Source organism: Stegostoma tigrinum, chromosome 20, assembly GCF_030684315.1.
Source record: "Stegostoma tigrinum isolate sSteTig4 chromosome 20, sSteTig4.hap1, whole genome shotgun sequence".
Lineage (NCBI taxonomy): Eukaryota > Metazoa > Chordata > Chondrichthyes > Orectolobiformes > Stegostomatidae > Stegostoma > Stegostoma tigrinum.
Window position 1 is genome coordinate 48,576,483 of NC_081373.1, and position 23,866 is coordinate 48,600,348.

The 23,866-nt window shown below is 43.6% G+C and overlaps 1 protein-coding gene across 1 annotated transcript in view; it reads right to left on the reverse strand.

Moving 5' to 3' along the window:
* The window catches only part of pcdh15b (protocadherin-related 15b), a 799,002-nt gene that overhangs the window by 680,536 nt on the left and 94,600 nt on the right, over positions 1–23,866 (reverse strand). Inside the window, exon 3 of the mRNA XM_059653150.1 lies at positions 23,721–23,741. Within this exon, the coding sequence (XP_059509133.1) occupies positions 23,721–23,741 (21 nt within the window). The remainder of the gene's footprint in view (positions 1–23,720; positions 23,742–23,866) is intronic.

Below are 23,866 nucleotides of genomic sequence, written 5' to 3' on the forward strand. Positions count from 1 at the left end.
AGAAAAAGAGACAGCCTACAAAGTGGCCAAGAGCACTGGGAAATCAGAAGATTGGGAAGGTTACAAAAACAAACAGAGGATAACAAAGAGAAAAATAAGGAAGGAGAGGATCAAATATGAAGGTAGGCTGGCTAGTAGTATTAGAAATGATAGTAAAACCTTCTTTCCATACATAAGAAACAAACGAGAGGCAAAAGTAGATATTGGGCCACTCCAAATTGATGCTGGAAGGCTAGTGATGGGAGGTAAGGAAATAGCTGAAGAACTTAATAAGTACTTTGCGTCAGTCTTCACAGTGGAAGACATGAGTAGTATGCCAACAATTAGGGAGAGTCAGGGGGCAGAGTTGAGTATGATAGGCATTACAAAAGAGAAAGTGCTAGAAAAGCTAAAAGGTCTAAAAATTGATAAATCTCCTAGCCCCGATGGGCTACATCCTAGAGTTCTGAGGGAGGTGGCTAAGGAAATAGCAGAGTCTTTGGTCATGATCTTTCAAAAGTCACTGGAGTCTGAGAAAGTCCCAGATGATTGGAAAGTTGCTGTTGTAACTCCCTTGTTTAAGAAAGGATCAAGGCAAAAGATGGAAAATTATAGGCCGATTAGCCTAACCTCCGTAGTTGATAAAATTCTAGTATCCAATGTCAAGGATGAGATTTCTAAATTCCTGGAAGTGCAGGGTCAGATTAGAACAAGTCAGCATGGATTTAGTAAGGGGAGGTCGTGCCTGACAAACCTGTTAGAATTCTTTGAAGAGGTAACAAGTAGGTTAGACCAGGGAAACCCAGTAGATGTTATTATATCTAGACTTGCAAAAGGCCTTTGATATGGTGCCTCACGGGAGGCCGCTGAACAAGGTGAGGGCCCATGGTGTTCGAGGTGAGCTACTAGCTTGGATTGAGGATTGGCTGTCTGACAGAAGGCAGGGAGTTGGGATAAAAGGCTCTTTTTCGGAATGGCAACCGGTGACAAGTGGTGTCCCGCAGCGTTCACTGTTGAGGCCGCAGCTGTTCACCTTATATATTAATGATCTGGATGAAGGGACTGGGGGCATTCTGGCGAAATTTGCTGATGGTATGAAGATAGGTGGACAGGCAGGTAGTACTGAGGAGGTGGGGAAGCTGCAGAAAGATTTAGACAGTTTAGGAGAGTGGGCCAGGAAATGGCTGATGAAATTCAATGTGAGTAAATGTGAGGTTTTGCACTTTCAAAAAAAGAATACAGACATGGACTATTTTCTAAATGGTGAAAAAATTCGTAAAGCAGAAGTACAAAGGGATCTGGGAGTGTTGGTCCAGGATTCTCTAAAGGTTAACTTGCAGGTAGAGTCCGTAATTAAGAAAGCGAATGTAATGTTGTCGTTTATCTCAAGAGGGTTGGAATATAAAAGCAGCGATGTGCTTCTGAGGTTTTATAAAGCTCTAATTAGGCCCCATTTAGAATACTGTGTCCAATTTTGGGCCCCACACCTCAGGAAGGACATACTACCCCTGGAGCGTGTCCAGCGGAGATTCACACGGATGATCCCTGGAATGGTAGGTTTAACGTATGATGAACAGCTAAGGATCCTGGGATTGTACTCATTAGAGTTTAGAAGGTTGAGGGGAGATCTAATAGAAACTTACAAGATAATGTATGGTTTAGAAGGGGTGGACGCTAGGAAGTTGTTTCTATTGGGTGGGGAGACTAGGACCCGTAGGCACAGCCTTAAAATTAGAGGGGGTAAATTTAAAACTGAAATGAGACGACATTTCTTCAGCCAGAGAGTGGTGGGCCTGTGGAATTCATTGCCACGGAGTGCAGTGAAGGCCAGGACGTTGGATGCCTTCAAGGCAGACATCGATAAATTCTTGATCTCACAAGGAATCAAGGGCTACAGGGAGAGTGCGGGGAAGTGGAGTTGAAATGCCCATCAGCCATGATTTAAATGGGGGAGTGGGCTTGATGGGCCGAATGGCCTTACTTCCACTCCTATGTCTTATGGTCTTATGGTCCAATAAACACATAGGATTGGACTCTATATGTATATATACACACGCAACTGCAAAGAAAAATACGGAAATGAGGAAATCAACTCCAACAGATTCCAGAATTTAAAAACCAGGCAGGAAAACACACTGGTGCTTCATTGGAGGCTGTACTGACGAAGTTACCCAGCAGGGTAATGAAACGTCTGCAGAACAACAAACGACCTCAGCGAGCCAACCAACCGCAACAGAATGTAAAATCCTAGTTGGAGGTTCAGGTGAGTGACCTGAATTTAAAAGTAGACAAAGAGAAATGTAACTGATTTGAAGCATATACAGAAGCAGGAAACATAGGAAGGGTAGAAAGAACAAGAGAGAAAGGATGGACTGCAAGAGAGATTAAATGACAAAAAGAGATGACACAGTACAACAAAAACGGGATGGTATTAGAATAACAGAATGAGGTGTAGCAAGTGTGATTCTCAAAGCCAGTTAATCATTCATTTTGTTCTCTTCGATGAAGTGACAGAGGAAGTCATAGTTACTGTGTGAAAAGGAACCCTACCTTATCAAGTATCACAACCATCATCTCAGTAAAGTGCAATGATTAAGAATTACGGGGGTGTCACTGCACACAAACTGGAGGAACAAAGCATATTGTCTGCTCAAGATCAAATGCTGTTTTTCCAAAGATCAAGCTTGGTTACAGTTTCTCCTCTGCAAAGAGGAATTGATTCTGAGCAGATATGACTAATCCCAGCAGGATACTCTATAAATCACTGGTGACCATGCAAAATACATTTATGAAGAGGCAACTGGAGAAGTCTGAAATTCAGGTCTTCAATGGATAAATGTTTTCTGCACTGCAGTCTGTCAGTCGAGGAGCAGTACCATTAGCACAGCTCCCAAATTCTGTAGCTTCATTGCATGAACATTGGACTTTGTTTTTAAAGTTTACTTAGACAGTTTCTTCATATTTGGGTACAAATAACCTTGCAACAATACTTCGCAGATATCAAACCTGCCCAAAGCTATGCTCTCAAGACAGATCAGTAGCTACATTGCAGAGATGCCAATAACAGCATCCATGTGAATACTCTCACATTTCCGTGTCAGAAGATTGTTGGTTAAAGTCTTGTTTTCAGCTAACATATTGCAGCATTGAGGCAGTGCCGCATTATTAGAGGTGTCAGTGAATGAAAAAGATAACAGGGCAATAATGCCACCTTGAATACTGTAGTGTCTTTATGGCACTTGTACTGTTCCAAAATACACAAACGGCACATACATCCAGTATGACACCTAGGGGAATTTCCAGGCTTTGTTCAAGAATTAGCTAAATTATTTCAATATTTCATGATCTGAATTTTTTTGGCTAAGTCTCAATTGTGTTCAGCTTTTTTTTGGAGCGTATCTTACCATGAGGACTAATGAGTTCTCTTACCATATCTTATCAAACTCGCTTTACCGACCACAGCCCATGGCGCCTTTCAAATCCAGTTGCCAGCCCCATCCTACCATGTGTCATTCCCTGAACATCTCGCCAGTCAGTGGATATCTGCTGAAAAACCAGCATCCCTTGCACTTGTGCCATCTTTGTAAGGCTGCTGTGGGCAGCACGGTGTCTCAGTGGTTAGCACTGCTGCGACACAGCGCTAGTTGTGGGTCAAATCCACCCTCAGGTGACTGTCTGTGTGCAGTCTGCTCAATCTACCTGTGTTTGCATGGGTTTCCTCCACATGCTCTGACTTCTGTTTACCAGTTCTTCAGCATCCAAGGCACCGCTTTGTTGCCTGCTCCAACTGTGCACAGCACATCATGCTGAAATGATGTGGTACACTCTGTCTAGATTATACTGTAAGAGAGCCTGCCCACAGACTGATCCAAGAAGTGAAACCATATCTTATCTTCTACAGTTCTATCATTTGCTCCACGATGACACTGGTTCAGGTATAAGCAGCATTATATCCGCTCTCTGCATCTGTCAGGGGATTTAATGGTGTCATGAGCCATGGTCACAGTGGGTACCCGCTATCCCCAAATAATTGAAAGATCCTACACAGGTCTCCAGCGACTCTGCTGGAAACAGACAGTTACATAAAAGTTGTGTCACAGTGGTCTTCACAGCCAGTGGGAGGGGGTGGCCTCCCACTCCTGCAGTCCTCGGGTCTCACTCCATCAGCCAGCACAGTTCCAGCACCAATTCCCAGGACACACAGAGTCTGCATCAGCGCTGTGCCTCGCTCATGGCCAGCAAACAGAGTGTGAGCCAGAACATTCTGGGTCTCTTGCATGTTCCATGCATCCCAGGGAGCCCTGCCTGAGCTGGGTGCTTCCCATCCTCCACACCAACCTACAACTGCTCGAGGAATAGCTGCTGGCCCTGCTTCTCCTGCATCCATCTTTACCTTCTTCAGAAGGCATGCAAAGCGAGCAGCATGCTACTAGCAGGGCCCACTACCAAATGGAGGAAATGACCTAAACTGGGAATGGAAGAAGCAAAAGAGTATCTTAAATGTCAGAAGGGTCACCTTGGTGAACTCTGTCAAGGTGGTGACTTGTGCTTATCCCTCAATGAGGCAGACTGCATGCAGATAACAATGGACCTCTACATTCAACTTCAGCATGTGCACGTGCTAGCTAAGTGACAACTACATGTCAATGAAAACGGGTAACCTGCATCACACCACCACCCTCCAAAACCTACACCGATATCAATCACTGAACCTCTCACTGCATTCCTGTTACACTTTCATGAGAGGGGAGAACTCAAACTTGTAAGCCTCACATAAGGCCCTAAGTAGGTGCTCGTAATGTGGTGTGCCTTCAGTCAGCTCTGGCCTTTTATACTATCACTGTTGATGACTTCAACATTATTGGTAAACCCAGCACCAACTTGTAAGCAAAGGCTTGATGTTAATCACTTTTGAACAGCATCAGCAACCTCAAACTGAATGCATATGAAATAGACTGATTATAAAGCCAACATAGCTGCACTTTGCAAATGCCAGCTTTGCATTTCAGTTGCTACAATGGATGGTTGTCCAGCAATCATAGATCCTGCTCTTTCAGTCAACAAACCGGAACAAACTGAAGGCAACACAGTGGCTCAGTGGTTACCACTAATGCCTCACAGCACCAGGGACGCGGGTTTGATTCCAGCCTCGAGTGATCATCTATGCTGAGTTAGCACATTCACTTTGCTCTGGTTCCTTGCAAAGTCAAAAGATGTGTAGGCTAGGTGGATTGGTCATGGAAAATGCAGGGTTACTGGAAATAGGATAGGGTAGGGTGGGGGATCTGGGTGGGATGGTCTTTGGAGAGACAGCATGGACTCAATGCGCCAAATGGCTTGCTTCCACACTGTAAGGAACATATGATTCTATTTACACTGCCTGCCCTGGCCTCTGTTCAAGCCTTTTTCCAGTAGCACTTCATATCTAGCGAAGGGAAAGTTATGTCTAGCAATGCAAATCATGGCGGACCATAACGCCTGGCCCTGTATAGTCAACAGGCACCAACCCAGAACCCCAATATCCCTTATCATCTCATACTACCCTGACAACCCATGCACACACAAAACTATTGTTTTGTATATCCTTGAACTTCAAGTGTCCCAAAATGGATGACAGTTTGTGACAGAATCCCCAGGACTATGTGTGGACTACACCCACTGAAAGACAAGGCCACATCCATAGCTTGACTGAGGATTAGCCTCCATCAGTTTCTAACATTCATTTGGTTGAATGAACACGCAGCACATTTCCACTTGGCAGCTAGCATATGCTGTAGGTGCGAGGTTGATATCTTGGTGTGCGACACAGCAATCTGATTCTTACCACACCCGTGACTTGCATCCTGTGTGCCTGTGCTAAAGAGTGCCTTAGAATGGCAGTGATGGCTGCTTTTCACTCTGGCTGAAGCACAACTGCACTAATAGGTATGGCACAGCATAGGCATGAGTGGTGCATGATTGTATGCAGGTAGACTGGTGAGAAACAAGCAGGGACGAAGAGCACAAGCAAGTAGCTCTAAAATGTGGCTTTTTCATTCCATGAGCTAGGTCCCTGCTGCAACCTCTGCAGTGCTAATTGCTGGTGCACCTTGCAATGCATGACTGTGCCTCATGAGTAACTTGCTAGTGGGTAAGGGTATGCTGGTAATGATGCATTGAGAGGTGCTGGATGCCAAATTTCTATAAGCTAAGCGTGCATATGACTGATGCCAGTGGATCGTTCGTTGATCTATTGCTGCCTGGTGTCATGATGAAAGTCACTCAGACTAAGGTTATTCCACCAGGCACACACCTTGGTTTCCATGTTGAGTATTCCTGACATTGAGCTTGTTTGGCAAGTTTGGTAAGATGGGAGGATATATCAGTCTGACTGTAATGCAGGAGTATGGTGATGATACAGTTGCGCTGTACACCAGGATATTCGTTAACTTGCAGAGGTAATGCTTTTCAGAAGGTAACTGCAGCTTCTCTAGCACTTGCAGTTGCAAAATTTAACATTTGCTTTGTTTGGCCACAGCGGTGGTGATCCTACAATAATTCTGAACCCTAGCCAGGGACAGCTTTTGTTAAGCACACCTTGCATGCCCTCTCTCCATTTTAAATGATTGCAGGTTGTCCTGGAGAGGGTTGCTCAGTCACCAATGCTGCTGCCCAAAGACACCTCATCCTCAACACTGGTGTGCAATAACCTTCAGCCATTTGTCACTTATGTGCAAATTCTTCCCTGAACATTCACAGGTCCATAGCCCTGACCTTTCACCAATTGTGGCTGTCACCAATGAACTTGGAAGAACTCCACTGGTAGAAGTCTTTGTGCCACTTTAACTTGGGAACCTTGGAGCAGTATCATTGTCCACCCGATGTTGTTTGGTAATCAGATTTCAGTGAAGTGTTGAATCATGACGGCCAAAATTACCTTGGCACTTCAACCTTGTGCCATCTTCACAGGTAGTGTGATGCACAGTCTTCCTTCACCTGTTGTGTTGATGCAGACTTTGTTCTTGACCTTGCTACCACAGGAGGTCTACCAAGAACGAAGAGCTCGCGATGGCATGACTCAAGGAATCGCTGGTGCATACAACCCACGCACCACATCAAGGTAGCAATCCACAGAATACACTAAAAAATGAATATCATTGAGAAATCTACTCATGCAGACATTCAACTAAAAACTGAAGCAGTTGGGTAAACTGAGCGCTTGCACGCAATAGAGTTGTTTCTAAGAAATGCAGGATTGAGAATTGGAGCGAAAATTCTGTAGGCTTATCTTTGCCCCACACCTTAACAGAGATTCTTTGTTGAGACTGCGGGATTGTTGAATTTACACCAATGATTTGCAACTACTGCACATTGTTGGTAAATCCCGATCATTACTGCCTTTGGAGAAGCCAGTTTGTGGCTGTTGTTTCCGTGCCAGGAACTATGTGCCAATCACGGAGTTGCAGCTCTACAGATTTTATGAGACTGATAGTTGTAGGTAAAATGCAAAATATGTCATGTTTACCTACTAAGAACTCGCTGAAGAATGAGTTTAGTCATCCTAAGTTTCCTTATAATGTTACCAAACGGAAATATCTATTACTATATTACGATGACTGAGCTATTTTAAATTACAGGCATGCAGATTTGGCTCTGATCATTTGAACATTTCCTGGATACCATCTTTTGAAATTCTAAAAGTTGAGTCCTAAAGATGGATTTCTTGAATAAGAATTCTCTGTTGAATTCTCAACAGCTAGTATATAGCGGGTTCCTGATAGATACACGTGGAAGATTACAGACCCCGGATCCAGGTTTCAAATTGACATTAATGAAATGGAGGATGGTTTAAACGCAAATGAGCTTTGAGCTTTAAACAGAGTTTGCAGGCTGACTCCACACCTATATTTCCCAGAGTTGTGTGTGGATTTATGCTCAGCAAAAGAAGTTGATGAGTAGAATCATCAACTTGAAAACGTATTCTTGAGGGACAGTGAGGCTGAGTACACGTAGAAATGTTCAAATTCTGTGTCAGAACACATTTGTAAACCTATTCCTTCCAAATACTGTTCAGGAGTCAGCAATAAATATGATGGACTCAATGCGTCTGTCAATCTAGCAGATATTGGGGCAAATAGCACCACATGGATTTTGTGCATTGGGCAAAACAATTGAGGAAACAAAATCTTCCAGAGAAGATGCAGCTGGCTTTAAATAGGGATTTTCTATATTGATTACAGATGGGCATAACATTGACATGTTTCAATATAGAATGCTAGATTCATGCGGCACAGAAGAGGTCCTTCAGCCCATTGAGTTTGTGCTGACTTGTCCAGTTGAATCACGCTTTCCAACACTTGGCTCATGACCTTGATTGTTACGACATTTCAAGTGTACATCCACACACTTTTTAAAGATTGTCAGGCTTCCTGTTTCGACTGGTGTCCCAACCAGAGCATTCCAGATCCCCACCATCTCTGGGCGAAAAATGGTTTCCACTAATGCCCTCTAAACCTCCTCAAAGTATATCCTCTCATTACTGACCTTTTAACCAAAGGGAACAGTTGCTTTCTATCCACACTGTCCAAGCCCCTCGTGATCTTATACATCTCAGTCAGATCTCCCCTGAACCGTAACAAAAATATTGAAAGGTGCTGTGAATCAGAACCATAAACAGAAATTGCTGGAAAAGCTCAGCAGGTCTGACAGCATCTGTGGAGAGAAATCAGAGATAACGTTTCAGGTTGAGTGGCCCTTCCTCAAACCCTTCTACAATCCATGCCAGGCAATGAACGATAGGAAATATATCATGTTGAAGGGGCATATTGTTATTGAACCGTCAGGAAGTGAGTGAATTTACGGGTGGAAAACATGGTCGACAGACTTAGGTTTGCTAAAGCGCATGTGACAACACTTGATATAGCTTTGCTCATTGCAGCGTGAAGAGTGTTGAAAGCACATTTCCCTGGTAAGCAGACAAAATCACAACAGAGAGGTCAGCTTAACTTATTTTTAATCAGAGTGTCAGATTGAAAGCAAGCAAGGAAAGGCCAAAGACATCTTGTTAGTGTCCACAGAATTCTCCAGTTTAAATTGTGTGCAGCGGACCTCCTAACAGGAATTAAAATGTTTAAACAGCATTCAGATCTATGGTTTCTAGACTTGGAAACGTCTGATGCAGAAAAGCAAGACATTGAGATTTGCTAAACAATTGGGAATGAAAATTGACACGGACATAGCATGCCAACTAAAGTGGTAAAAGATCCCACAAGATATGGGCCACGTGAGAAGACTGTTCAGAATCAGATTAAACTTCCATATGAATTAGAATTCATGTCATTTAGACAGAAGCCCTTAGAATTCCTGGAGCGTTTCATGAGCAGACGCAGTGAAGAAAGGTTCATTCTGTAATTTTTCAGATGAGGAGAAACCAACTACAGTTGTTGAGTGCGTGATCACATCAACTCATGGAATCTTTCCAGAAACAACTGTTGATAAACTGAAGGCTTAGAGCGCTGAAGATTTACAGAAGCATAGATGCAATTATGAAGCAATCCACACAGGTTGATGAATTGTACTATTCCACCGTACCATCTCAACAGATGACGCACCCATTAGAACAGCCAAACATAGCAAGACATGTAGAAGGTATGGCCTTCTGCATGCACCAATGGATTGCTCAGATTTCAATCAATATTGCAAGACATGTGGTAGAAAATGGCATGAGCAGAGGCAAGTGCTCAAGGAAAGACCGATGCGGCTCCAAAGAAACACGTACTAACCCAAAGATGGCAAGAACCACAGGTGATGGTGTCAGTCAATACAGTGTGGGGCTACAGGAACAAAGCAGGTCAGGCAGCATCAGAGGAATAGGAAAGTCCACATTTTGGGTTGGGACCCTTCATCAGAAGTGGGGAGGGGGAAGGGAGCCGGTAATCAAAATCAAGGGAAGAGGAGTGCAGCTGGGGATAGATAAGTGGGATGGTGATAGGTGGGTGCTGGTAGAGAGTGATGGGGTTTGGTTATTGGGAAGGGCAGGGCTGATAGATGGGGAGGAAGATGGACACATTGTGTCAGGTCAAGGAGGCGGGAATGGGAGGGAGGATTGGACATGCGATGAGACCAAGAGGGTGGGCAGATTTTGAAGCTGGTGAATATTATGTTCAGGCCATGGGGTGTAGGCTCCTGAGGTGGAATATGAGGTGTTGCTCCTCCAGTTTGTGTGTGGCATCACTGTGGCACTGGGCATGTTACCCAATGAGTGGGATAGAGATTTAAAATTGTCAGTGACCAGAAGGTGTTGTTGATTATCAGGTACAGAGTGCAGATGCTCCATGAATCAGTCACAGTCACCGAGTCTACGTTTGGTCTCACTGATGTAGAGGAGGCCACTTCGGGAGCAACAGATACAGTAGACCAGGTTGGAAGATGTGCAGGTGAATCCCTGTCGGATGTGGAAAGTTTGTTATGGGTTTTGGACTGAGGTGAGGGAGGAGGTGTAGGGGCAGGTGTAGTACCTCATGTAGTTGCAGGGCAAGGTACTGGGTGTGGTGGGGTTAGTGGGGAGTGTGGAGCGGACAAGGGAATTGCAGAGACAGTGGTCCCGATGAAAGGCTTACAGGGGTAGGGAGGGAAATATCTGTGTTTGCGGAGTTGGATTGTAGGTGGTGGAAGTGGCGGACAATGATATATTGGATGTGGAGGTTGGTGGGGTTGTATCCCCACAGGGTGCTAATGATCAATAACACCTTCCGGTCGCCAAACATTTTAACTCCCCCTCCCCCTCCATTGATGATATGTCTATCATGTGCCTCTTCCAGGGCCACAACAGCATTACACACAAACTGAAAGAACAACACTTTTTAATCCCTCCTCTGGAGTCTACAGTGCAATAGCCTGAATGTAGAATTCACCAGTTTTAAAATCTCCCCAACCATGGCCTCATCTCCCTCTCATCCCCACCTCCTTGACCAAACACAATCAGTCCATCCACTTCCCCACCTATCTGCATCATCCTTCCTACTGACCAATCACTACCACACCCTGCTTGCATCCACCTATCACCATCCCACCTACCTTCCACCAGCCCAACCCCTCTTCCCTCTTGCCTCCTTGACCTGACACAACCTGTCCATCTTCCTCCCCACCTATCTGCCCCACGCTTCCCACTGACCAACCATCTCACCTTCTTTTCTCCAGCCTCATCCCTCCTCCCCCTATTTATTTCCCAGCTCCCTTCCCCCTCCCCAGTTCTCATGAAGGGTCCCAACCTGAAACATCAACTTTCCTGTTCCTTTGATGCTGCCTGGCCTGCTGTGTTTCTCCATGCACTGACTCAAACAGACTATACACAATGAGCATCTTCAAGCTCCAATAAAGGCCAGCTGGTATCTAGCCAGAGATATATTTGCAAAGTGATCAATAAATCAGAATCCGATGAGGTACATGATGAAACAAAGAATTGGGGTGGCACCTTTCAAGCTGTTAATCGTGTTCAAACATCAATGTCATCATACTGTCAAATTATCTGCCCTTAGTAAACTGGTCAGTGTTCAATACTGGCAGAGATTAACACAGGGCCAAATGTTAATATATTTTTTCTGCAAAATTTAAAGCAATACATACCAACAGACATGGAAATTTACGACAAAATCTACACACATGAAACTTTCAGTATGCAATATTCACCAATCACACATGCAGGATCAATTACTGGGGTTATGCTGGGGGGCAAGTCTAATCAATGCATTGGGACGCCATAGATAAACAGTCAAAGAGAATCACCAAGCTTTCACACCATGGAGAAAGGCCCTTCAGTCCATCATAACCAAACTGATCATCAAGCATCTATCTAATCTTAACCTCATTTTCCAGCACTTGGCCCATAACCTTGTATGCTATGGGATTCCAAGTATTCATCTAAATATTTCTTCAATGCCTTGAGGGTTATCACCTCTACCACACCTTTCGGCACTGAGTTCCCAATACCCACTGCCCTCCAGGTGAAAAATGTTTCCATCAAGTCCTTTCTAAACTTCCTGCTACTTACCTTAAGACTTGACCGCTCTACCAAGCAGAAAATGTCCTCCATGTTTATGCCCCTCATCACTTTGTAAACACCAATCAGATCCCTGTCAGCATTCAGTAATACAAGGAAAACATTCTAAACACTTCTGGACCAACAATTAGAATATACAAATATGTCGAGATCTTACACAACTCAATGCATCAAACCTGTCTGTTGGTATGTATTGCTTTAAATTTTGCACTTTGGCGACTGTGGAGTTTGCATATTCTCCCCATGCCTGCATAGATTTCCTCTGGATGCTTCGGGTTCCTCCCACAATCCAAAAATGTGCCGCTTAGGTGGATTGGCCATGCTAAATTTCCCATAGTGTCCAGGATACGTAGGCTAGATAGATTAGCCATGGGAAATGCAGGGTTATGGAGACAGGGTAGGTGGTAAATCTGGGTGAAATGTTCTTTGGAGTGTGGGCTTGATGGGATAGGGATTCTATGAAGTATTTGCAACAAGAAGAAGAGCAGAACACAACACTTTCTTCAGAAAGAATGCAGCTAAAGTTTCAGAGATCCGTCTGCTGCGGAGAGAAAAATGAAAAGTTCTAGAGGAAAAGGCCGAAGAACTAACACAGGACAAATGCAAATTTGAGAATACAATCCCTGAGATGACGATGTCTTTAGGGAATAGCTCTACTTGGCTCATAATAATGAATGAAGAGTTGAAAGAAAAGGAACAACGCAGGATGAATTACAAGCTCTACAACATCAAGCCAATGACATGTTTGTTGGTTTACAAGCAGATCTAAATTAATATACACTAAACAGGATTCCCAAGTAGCAAGATAAATCAATGTCTGGGATTCCCCAATTAGTGACTTTGAAATGCACTGCTCAACCATACAAAGCTATAGCACAGTATAGTTGCCTGTGTAAATTAATGAATGAAGTCCACAAGATGCCAACAAAATTAATCATAATTAATTTCAATTATCACTTGTAAAAAGCAGGATTGTAAGTCTGTCAGAAGTGTCCAACAAAGACATTCTACAATGATCTTTCACCTTGAGAAAAAAGAATCAAATAAAATAGACGTCATATACCTCACTTGGCTTGTTAGCAGAGGCATATTCAAGAGTTATAAATTCTGAAAGAAGAATGCATGCTTAAGTAAATTCAAAGATTAAACTGCATGCACATAGATTCAGACTGAAGCAAATTGACAAAATCAGAAGGAAAGTTGCCAAACTTTGTTGTCTTAGTTTCAAGGTTTCGGAGAGAAACAAAAACACTTTTAATAAATATATTAAAAATGTATACATCGCACATATCATTGAGTTGAACTGAGAAATGAATTTCAAGGACGTGTTAGTTGGAGAGGAAGGTTGGACATGAGAAGAGAATGGACTGTGAGAAAGTGATAAAGATATTGTTTTCTTAAGTCCCCATGTTTTCAATCATTACATGAGATAAGTAGTGGAAAACCTGTAGACGAACATGATTTAAAAGATACACATTAGACCTCTGACTGAGGAAACATAAATAATGCTTAACTGAGATAAGAAGTCATGAAAGCAGCGTGGAAAGTCATTATATCTGACATGGTGAACAGTTTTAGAGTGTAGAAGATAGCCAAAGCATCCTCTGCAGTGTCATCCAAACTTGCATCTCTCCAAACTAACAATTATCCTATAAATCCCTTGAACAAGGGGCAAAATCTCCACTGAACAAAGCCTAGTGATCCCTGATGGCTCTAATCTAGGGTTAAATCTAATTACCATACAGGAGATGTTTGTGGAAGCCAGTACTCCTTCAACCACCTTACCATAGCAGCCTCCACATAAACTTTGGGGCACAAGTGAGAACCAGGAAGCCCTTGAAACTCACCAAGTACTGGAAACAGCAGAAATCCAGGGTGATCTCTTTAACTGCACTCGGGAAGAAATAATGCTGGTCATAAATCCGGTTAAAGTCATCAATGTATCAGTTTATTATGGCTAATTGTCTCTCAGTTACCAAATAAATTTTAATGAAAATGCAACCATACAAAAAAATATAAATTATAAATATTCACATAATCAGAGCCATGTTTATTTACCGACATGATAAAATGTGAGGCTGGATGAACACAGCAGGCCCAGCAGCATCTCAGGAGCACAAAAGCTGACGTTTCGGGCCTAGACTCTTCATCAGAGAGGGGGATGGGGAGAGGGAACTGGAATAAATAGGGAGAGAGGGGGAGGCGGACCGAAGATGGATAGAGGAGAAGATAGGTGGAGAGGTGAGTATAGGTGGGGAGGTAGGGAGGGGATAGGTCAGTCCAGGGAAGACGGACAGGTCAAGGAGGTGGGATGAGGTTAGTAGGTAGATGGGGGTGTGGCTTGGGGTGGGAGGAGGGGATGGGTGAGAGGAAGAACAGGTTAGGGAGGCAGAGACAGGTTGGACTGGTTTTGGGATGCAGTGGGGGCAGGGGAAGAGCTGGGCTGGTTGTGTGGTGCAGTGGGGGGAGGGGACGAACTGGGCTGGTTTTGGGATGCGGTGGGGGAAGGGGAGATTTTGAAGCTGGTGAAGTCCACATCGATGTCATTAGGCTGCAGGGTTCCCAGGCGGAATATGAGTTGCTGTTCCTGCAACCTTCGGGTGGCATCATTGTGGCACTGCAGGAGATGTCCAAGTTCTTCAAGGACCGCAACCTTCCCCCCACAGTGATCGAGAATGCCCTTGACCGCGTCTCCCGTATTTCCCGCAACACATCCCTCACACCCCGCCCCCGCCACAACCGCCCAAAGAGGATCCCCCTCGTTCTCACACACCACCCTACCAACCTCCGGATACAACGCATCATCCTCCGACACTTCCGCCATTTACAATCCGACCCCACCACCCAAGACATTTTTCCATCCCCACCCCTGTCTGCTTTCCAGAGAGACCACTCTCTCCGTGACTCCCTTGTTCGCTCCACACTGCCCTCCAAACCCACCGCACCCAGCACCTTGCCCTGCAACCGCACAAAATGCTACACTTGCCCCCACACCTCCTCCCTTACCCCTATCCCAGGCCCCAAGATGACATTCCACATTAAGCAGAGGTTCACCTGCACATCTGCCAATGTGGTATACTGCATCCACTGTACCTGGTGCGGCTTCCTCTACATTGGGGAAACCAAGCGGAGGCTTGGGGACCGCTTTACAGAACACCTCCGCTCAGTTCGCAACAAACAACTGCACCTCCCAGTCGCAAACCATTTCCACTCCCCCTCCCATTCTCTTGATGACATGTCCATTATGGGCCTCCTGCACTGCCACAATGATGCCACCCGAAGGTTGCAGGAACAGCAACTCATATTCCGCCTGGGAACCCTGCAGCCTAATGGTATCAATGTGGACTTCACCAGTTTCAAAATCTCCCCTTCCCCCACTGCATCCCTAAACCAGCCCAGTTCGTCCCCTCCCCCCACTGCACCACACAACCAGCCCAGCTCTTCCCCCCGCCACCCACTGCATCCCAAAACCAGTCCAACCTGTCTCTGCCTCCCTAACCGGTTCTTTCTCTCACCCATCCCTTCCTCCCACCCCTAGCCGCACCCCCATCTACCTACTAACCTCATCCCACCTCCATGACCTGTCCGTCTTCCCTGGACTGACCTATCCCCTCCCTACCTCCCCACCTATACTCTCTCCACCCATCTTCTTTACTCTCCATCTTCGGTCCGCCTCCCCCTCTCTCCCTATTTATTCCAGAACCCTCACCCCATCCCCCTCTCTGATGAAGGGTCTAGGCCCGAAACGTCAGCTTTTGTGCTCCTGAGATGCTGCTTGGCCTGCTGTGTTCATCCAGCCTCACATTTTATTATCTTGGAATTCTCCAGCATCTGCAGTTCCCATTATCTCTCATGTTTATTTACCCATCAGTATACACGGGCAAGGACAAATTCCTGGGGAAGCTATGAATCAAACAATCTTGGAAAAGTTATTCAATCCCATGGTAGTTAAATCTTCCTGTAAAGATGGGTGATGCACTTTTATTGATCTTGTAAGAGATGATTTTTAAACAGTATTACAAAAAATATTTGATGCGTGTCTCAATTTCCAGACCATTGGGTTCAGTCTGTCCCTTTATCACATAGGCCATCTTTACAAATTATGTCCTTGAGTCGATATTAGTCACTTTTTCATGGAATTTATTAATTTGATTATTCTTCTTACATGCTTAACATTTTGATTATTCTACAATCAGTAACCAGAGGTAAAGATCACCTCACTCGTTGTTCCTGTTCTATTTTCACAAACAAATTTACTTTATCAATTTATTAAGATGAATAAATTCCCCACTATAAAAATGCAAAATAAATAGTAAATGGAACAGCACTGTTATCAGAATAGAATTTTATAGCAGAGATCTATCTGGCTAAAAAGTTGTTTAAACTTCACGTAAGCCTCCTTACATACTTTCAAAGAAAACTAGCCTTCGCTCGTCATGTATTTACATTATTAGCACTTAAAGGTTAATTACTTTAACAATAGCAAGTTGTAGTGAATTCCAAATTTCTCAGGCTAATGAACATAACATTCTCTTCAATGTCATACTGGGTTTATAGTCTGTCTGTTTTGGACCCTTCCAGAAGGAAAACACTATGAGTTGTATCTTACTTTTTTTTTTGGCTATGTGCAAGTTGAGTTGAGTTTTTTTTATTTGGAGGGATTCTCTCTGCAATTCCTGACAAGATTTCTTGCCATATCTTACCAAATGCATCTCATTTAACTACCCACCCTGCTCCCGTGGTATGGATTTGCCGCTTAGTGCATACCCACTAAGGACTGGCGTCCCTTGCACCCATGCCAACTTTAAAAGGCCACGGTGTCCCCAACAAGCATTGGCTAATCCAGTGCAGTTCCACATTGACAGCTTAATGGCACAGCAGCCCACAAATTGACACTGCCCATGGCTCATTGCCAATTCCACTACACAAACAACCTCATTCTCTAACCCTGTTTAAACATCACACTCCACACTTTATCTGCCCTCTAATACATCCCATCTAAAGAACCTCTCAGTGCCCTGTGCTGTTTCCCTAATGCCCTGTAGTCACTGACATCTTGTCATTGTCGAGTTGGAGAGCATCAGAGACAGGCAAGAAGTCAGACAACACCAAGCATGAGTTTTTATTGACAATGGCAAACAGAATACAAAGGAAATCACATTGAGACTTTGACAGTGCGCGCTGATGTACTGCACTCTGCTCCATCCAGAGAAACTAGGTATCAGTCAAGTCCTATTTGTCACATAGGAACTGATGCACCTGAGTTCTGCCATCCAGGGTTCAGCTTCCTTCAGTTCAAAGTCCTCATCCTTCCCCAAGACATCCTTCTTCTCCTCATCCTTCTTTCTACCACCCCCGGACCATAACCCCACATTCAAACATCAAGCCCTCATTGCCAGAACTGTCACCAATCTGATTACCTCTGAAGATCATCATCCACCTCCTCCAAATTTACAGTCTCCCAACCCTGGATAGCTTGCTTCTATCTTTTTCCCAAAATCCACAAACCAGACTGTCCCAGGAGGCCCATTGTATCAGCCTGTTCCTGCCCCACTGAGCTCATTTCCTCCCACTTTGACTCCACCCTCTCTTCACTTGTCCAGACCCTACCCACCTACATCCATGATTCCTCTGATGCCCTCCACCACATTGGCAATTTCCAGTTCCCTGGCCCTAACTGTCTCCTGTTCACCTCCATCCCCCCGAGGGCAAACTGTGAGTTCTCAGCCTCTTCCTCAACCAGAAGCCTGACAATCCTCACCCACCAGCGCTCTCATCTGCCTGGCTGTCACCGAACAATTTCTCCTTTAATTCATCTCACTTCTGCAAGTCAAAGCAGTGGCTATGGGCACCTGCATTGGTCCTGGTTATGTCTGCCTCTTCATGGGATGTGCGGAAATATCCTTGTTCCAGTCCTACACTGGCCCCCTCTCACAATACTTTTGCCAGTACATCATTGACTGCTTCAATGCCACTTCATGATCCCACCAGGAACTTGAAAAGTTTGTCCATTTTGCCTCCAATTTCCACTCCTCTATGACTTTCACTTCATCCATTTCCAACACTTCCCTTCCTTTCCGTGACCTCTGCATCCATTTCGGGGAATAAACTGTCCACTGCCATCCATTACTAAGACAATGACTACCACAGCTACCTTTACTACAGCTCAGCACATCCTGCGAGGACTCAGTCCCATTCTCCCAGTTCCTTCAACTATGTCATTTCATTTCTGATGATGCCACCTTCTAAAACAGCGCTGCTGACACGGCTTGTTTCTTCCATCACTGTGGTTTCTCATCTACTGTGGTCGACAGGCTCCTCAATCACATCCAACCTATCACCCATGCTTCTGCCCCTGCCCGTTCCCATCACTCACAACAATGTGATCATGCCCTTTTTGTCCTCACTTTACATCCCACCAACTTCTACATTCAAAGGATCATTCTCTGTCATTTCAGACAACTCCGGCAGAACCCCGCCTCTAAACACATCTTCCCTCATTTCCCCCATCTGCATTTTGCAGGTATCGTTTCCTCTGGGATACCCTAGTCCATTCCATGACAACCAACACCACACCTCCTTCCCATGGCACCTTCCCATATAATCGCAGAAGGTGCAATATCTCCTGCCTGCTCACCATCCAAGGGCTTAAACAGTCTTTCCAGGTGAAGCCGCATTTCACCTGTACCTCCTTCAATCTTGTGTACTGTATTCACTGCACCCAATGTGGCCTACTCTACATTGGAGAAACCAAATGCAGACTAGGTGACCATTCTGCAGAACACCTCCGGTCTACGTACAAACACAACCCCAGACTTCCCATAGCTGATCATTTTAACAGTGTCCTGTTTGCATGCCAACATTTCTGTCCTCAGCATGTTGCAGTGCTCCAGTGGATCATAGTGCAAACTGGAGGAACAACATCTGATTTTCAGACGAGGTACTTTACAGCCTTTTAGACTTACTATTGAGTTCAACAGCTTCAAACTGTGAACCAACTGCCAATTCCTCCCTTTCTTTTAGCTTTACTTGTTGCATTCTCTGTCACCATGTCCCCTCTCCCCTCCCCCCATCCCAGTGGGTCTGTGCTCTCTTTCCAGTCTGGCAGTTAGATACACCATTGTTTTACCATTCTCACATTCTGATCACTTAATCTGAATTAACACCATTTCTTCACCTGCATTCTACACCCACCACCCCCACACCCGTACCTTACTCTCTCCCCAACTATAGCATGAATTCTGTCCCACTTCACACTTCAGCTCTGATGAAGGGTCATTTAGATTTTTAAACATTAGTTTATTGTCTCTTCATGGATGCTGTCTGACTTTGCTGTGATCGCCAGCAATTGTCATTATTTTCGCTGAGACAATTCTTCCTATTCATTCATCTCCTCAGCACCTATTGCATCACCGTTGCAGAATACAACATGCAAAGATGGTGCGACACACTCTGTCCAGACTAAACTGGAGGTCCCCCCCAGATCACTCAAACCTGTAGAACCACAATGACTGTACCACCATGGTCCTGATTTCGGGAATATGTATCAACTTCATCAAGGCACAGATCAGTTTAGTGAACAACATATTGCATCAAAGACAGAACGCCTACTTCCATCCCTGACCCGCTTGAACCATTCCACTTTCCATTGATTCATTATAGTCCATCTTCAGACTTAAATGACTCTTGTTACAGCAAAGCACCCTTGGGTGCTCCACAAAATGATGGGACACTTTTGGTCAGTATTCACCTCCTTTTCAGTTATTGCCGTTAACTGTTGCATCACTGAAACAACATTAATAACTTGGCTAGCATCACCTTTGATGCGCAAGAAGATTTACACTTACATATGTGCAAAGAAATGTTGCTTCATGTATTTTCCCCTTCAACATCATCAAGTTCAGCAGGGATGGATCACATTATTGGTAGCACTTGGCTCTGCAGAAGCACAAAAGCACAAACTGGGCATGGAAAGCAAACAAATGAAAGATAAGGCACAATACTGCAAGGTGTAGGTACAGGGCATAGATAGGTGAGGTAACAAGGTGTAGAGCTGGATGAATGCAGCTAGCCAAGCAGCATCAGAGGAGGAGGAAAGCTGACATTTCGGGCCTAGACCCTACTTCAGAAAATGACACAGATAGGTGTTTGTTTTTATTCATTCATGGAATGACAGCACTGCTGGCTAGGTCAGCATTTATTTCCTAAGCCTAATTGCCCGGAGGGCAGTTAAGAGTATGCCACATTGCTGTGGGTCTAGGGTCACATTTACACCAGACCAAATAAGAATGGCAGTTTCCTTCTCTAAAGAGTATTAGTGAGCTAGACAGGTTTTTCCGACAATTGATGACGGTTTTGTGGTCATTATTAGGCTCCTAGTTCCAGATATTTATTGAATTCAAATTCCACCATCTGCCATGGTAGGATTCAAACCCAGGTCCCCAGAATATTACCTGGGTCTCTGGATTAACAGTCCAGCGATAATACCACTAGGCCATTGCTATTTTGGAAGAGCAAACACTAAGAAAACAAGGTGTCCCCGAGATCCAGCTTCGTCCAATTTGTGAGCTGATGGTCTGTCATTGTGAGCAAAGTGTCCCTATTATAGCTTTTCACTGTTAGTTGCTAGTGTGCCTGCAATACAAATATATGCCTCCTAAGTAGCCTGAAAATATATTGGTGAAGTGCCACGATGGCTGTGAGGGGATGCCAATGTCCACAGAAAGGTGTGCTCCACTAGCAACCATGGATCGTGTCCCAAAATGCTGTTTGTTGCTGATGAACATGGAGACTCCTCACAGCTGGCAGTGAGCTGAAGTCAGCTGACAGCTGCTCTGATTTCAATGTCAGGATTTCGCAAAACCTAGAAGATAGCAAGGACTGCAGATGCTGGAAGTCAGAGTTGATAAAATGTGGAGCTGGAGGAGCGCAGCGAGTCAGACAACTTCAGAGGTGCAGAAAAGTCAACATTTTGGGTTTGGGACTGGCTGTCTGTTATCATGGCCTATGTCGTCAGACCCTTACGTGAAACCACCCTATATTTCTATCTTAGAAATTGAATACTAATGGTTCTTTTTTCCAGAGAAGACTGTCGAAGCAAGTCCCAACTTTCCTGATAGACTGACAGGATATAAAAGATATTCTCCTTGCAGATCGCATTTTATTTCTCCAGTGCTTCTCTGTCCTTTTTGAAATTTGGCAACTGCAACCTTTTCTATATTTAGCACGCCTTCTCTGTCATTCAATTCTGTTACTCCAGAAATTTATCCCAGAACATTATTTTAGTTTTCATGGCATTGTTAACCTGCTTCGCTAGTTTTAATGATTTGTGAATCTGTGTCCTAGATACCTTCAAACCTCTACCTATTTATATTCTCACTTTTCTAGAAGTTGTTATTTACCTTAATTTTGCTTTGATCTTATTTTTAATCTACCACACAGCGATTTATCAAAGGCCATTTGGAAGGCCATGTAAAGTTCATCCACTGCATTACCCTTATCTACTGTTTCATTTGCTATGCAACGTCACCCAACATCATCTTTCCAAACGCCCTTATTCTCCATTCCCTCATTCCACCCCAACAGTTATCCTGCCAAAGTACCCAGTAAGAGGCGCATCTTCAAAGAACGAGGGTCGATCAAAGCCAAAGAAACATGGATCAGTTAGCTCAATATCAATTGTAGGAAAGAAAATAAAATGTTTACTTACAGATGTAATAGAGGAAAAAAGATCAGTCAGCCTGAATTTTAAAAGGAGTGCTTTATACCTAAATCAATTTTTGAGTTATCTAAAGACGCAAACAAACTCTGACCACTATTAAAAGTCTATCTCTAGAACTTCTAAATAATCTTAGAATCTGATTCAAAAAATATTCAGAAACTTGCCAACCTATTCAAGAATAACAACAGTAAATTCCATTTTTACAACAGCATTGACATAAAAGAGTAATTCAAGACACTGCACAGAAATATTATCAAACAGATTTTGACACACAGCTATACAGGAGATTTTTAGGACATGTGGCCTGAAAGAGTGTCTTGAAAAATAAGGAGAAAAATAGATATATAGAAGTTTAGGAATGGAATTCAAAAGCTTAAGACCTAAGCAATAATGGGGAGACTAGGGCCGGTGGGCACAACCTTAAAATTAGAGGGGGTAAATTTAAAATGGAAATGAGGAGACATTTCTTCAGCCAGAGAGCGGTGGGCCTGTGGAATTTATTGCCATGGAGCGCAGTGGAGGCCAGGACGTTAAATGTCTTCAAGGCGGAGATTGATAAATCTTGATCTCACAAGGAATCAAGGGTTATGGGGAGAGTGCAGGGAAGTGGAGTTGAAAATGCCCATCAGCCATGATTAAATGTTGGAGTGGACTCGATGGGCTGAATGGCCTTACTTCCACTCCTATGTCTTATGATCTAAGCAATGGTAGAATAATTAAAAATCAGGACGAGCAGGATGCCCGAATTGGAGAAGTGCTGACATTTCAGAGGGTTGTAGGGAGAAAGGAGGTTATAGAGACAGGAAAACTGAAGCCATGCAAGGATTTGAAAACAAGGATGAGAATTTTATTCAAAAAAAAGGTATTGCAGGACCCTAAGCCCATAACGTAGTTCAGTCAACATATAAGGAAACAGCAGAGTAGTAAGGTGACTGTATCACTGTTGAACAGTAAGCTGTGTTCTAATTTTCCAGGTTCATAACAATACTCATAAATTCCCATGGAATTTAAGCCCTCATTAACCATTAGGTTTTGTAGATGCAGCAGACTTGACACCAGAGGAGTGGGTTATTGAGAATTTGATGTAGATATTTCCTGTTGTTCCTATCCAGTACAATTTTGGTGGAGCGGGGTGCCTGACATGAAACAAGCCCACTGCTGCAGCCCTCTTCCTTGTAGAAAATGTGGAATTGGTAGAAGAAGGCATCTGTCTAGTTCTATGAATTGCCTGATCCTTATCCAATACAGGACAGCCAGAGTAACTAGCAGTTGATTTAATCCTGGATGTACACACATAAATACACAGTTACAAATGGTCATTGCACAACATCATGGATGTATGGGTCTGACCAGCAGGCAATTCCTGATGAATGTTTCAAAACGCTGTTGTTCAGAACGTTGATTGGAGAAGGCAGCTACTAACTCATGCTATTTCTAATAACAACTAGGGTTATTTAGGTCCCCAAAAAATATGTTTCTTTTACTTAAAACCAAATTAAAAAGAGCAGGTGGAGCTCTGACCTTAGTAACATAATTTTATGAAGTGCAATTATCACATATATTTAAAGAAATGGATAAAACAAAACTCTTCTTCACAGAATAAACTATTATTCAAACTATAAAAATATTCAAAGGTATAATTTTCTACTTTGAAGTAATGAAATTTTATACACATTATGCAATTTCATTTGACATGCCTTTAGCTAATCAATTTTTCAATGATGTTTAAGTATTAGATAAACGTTTAGAAATGATTTGGTTTCAAAGCTTGAAAATGCAAGTTGTTATCATCTGCATTAACTGGCAGTGTTAGGAAAAAATAAATTAAACCATACATTGATTATAGTCATTAAATATCAACAAGTTGAGAATTAGAATGCTTGCCTATGCTTTATTTAGAGTTCTAAAAAATTAAATAAACTGGTTAAATCTATAATAATGCAGAGAGAATGAAAGCAGAAGAAATTTTAGCTATGTACGTACCATGAGCGTCAAAGAAATCATCTAGAAAAAAAGCAGCATGCAGAGTTCAATTAGATGTTAATGAACTGACAGCAATGAGGTCATAAAAAGAACAAAGTATGCTACATTTTCTGAACTTCCAACAGAGCACAGCAGTTGAAAAGTAA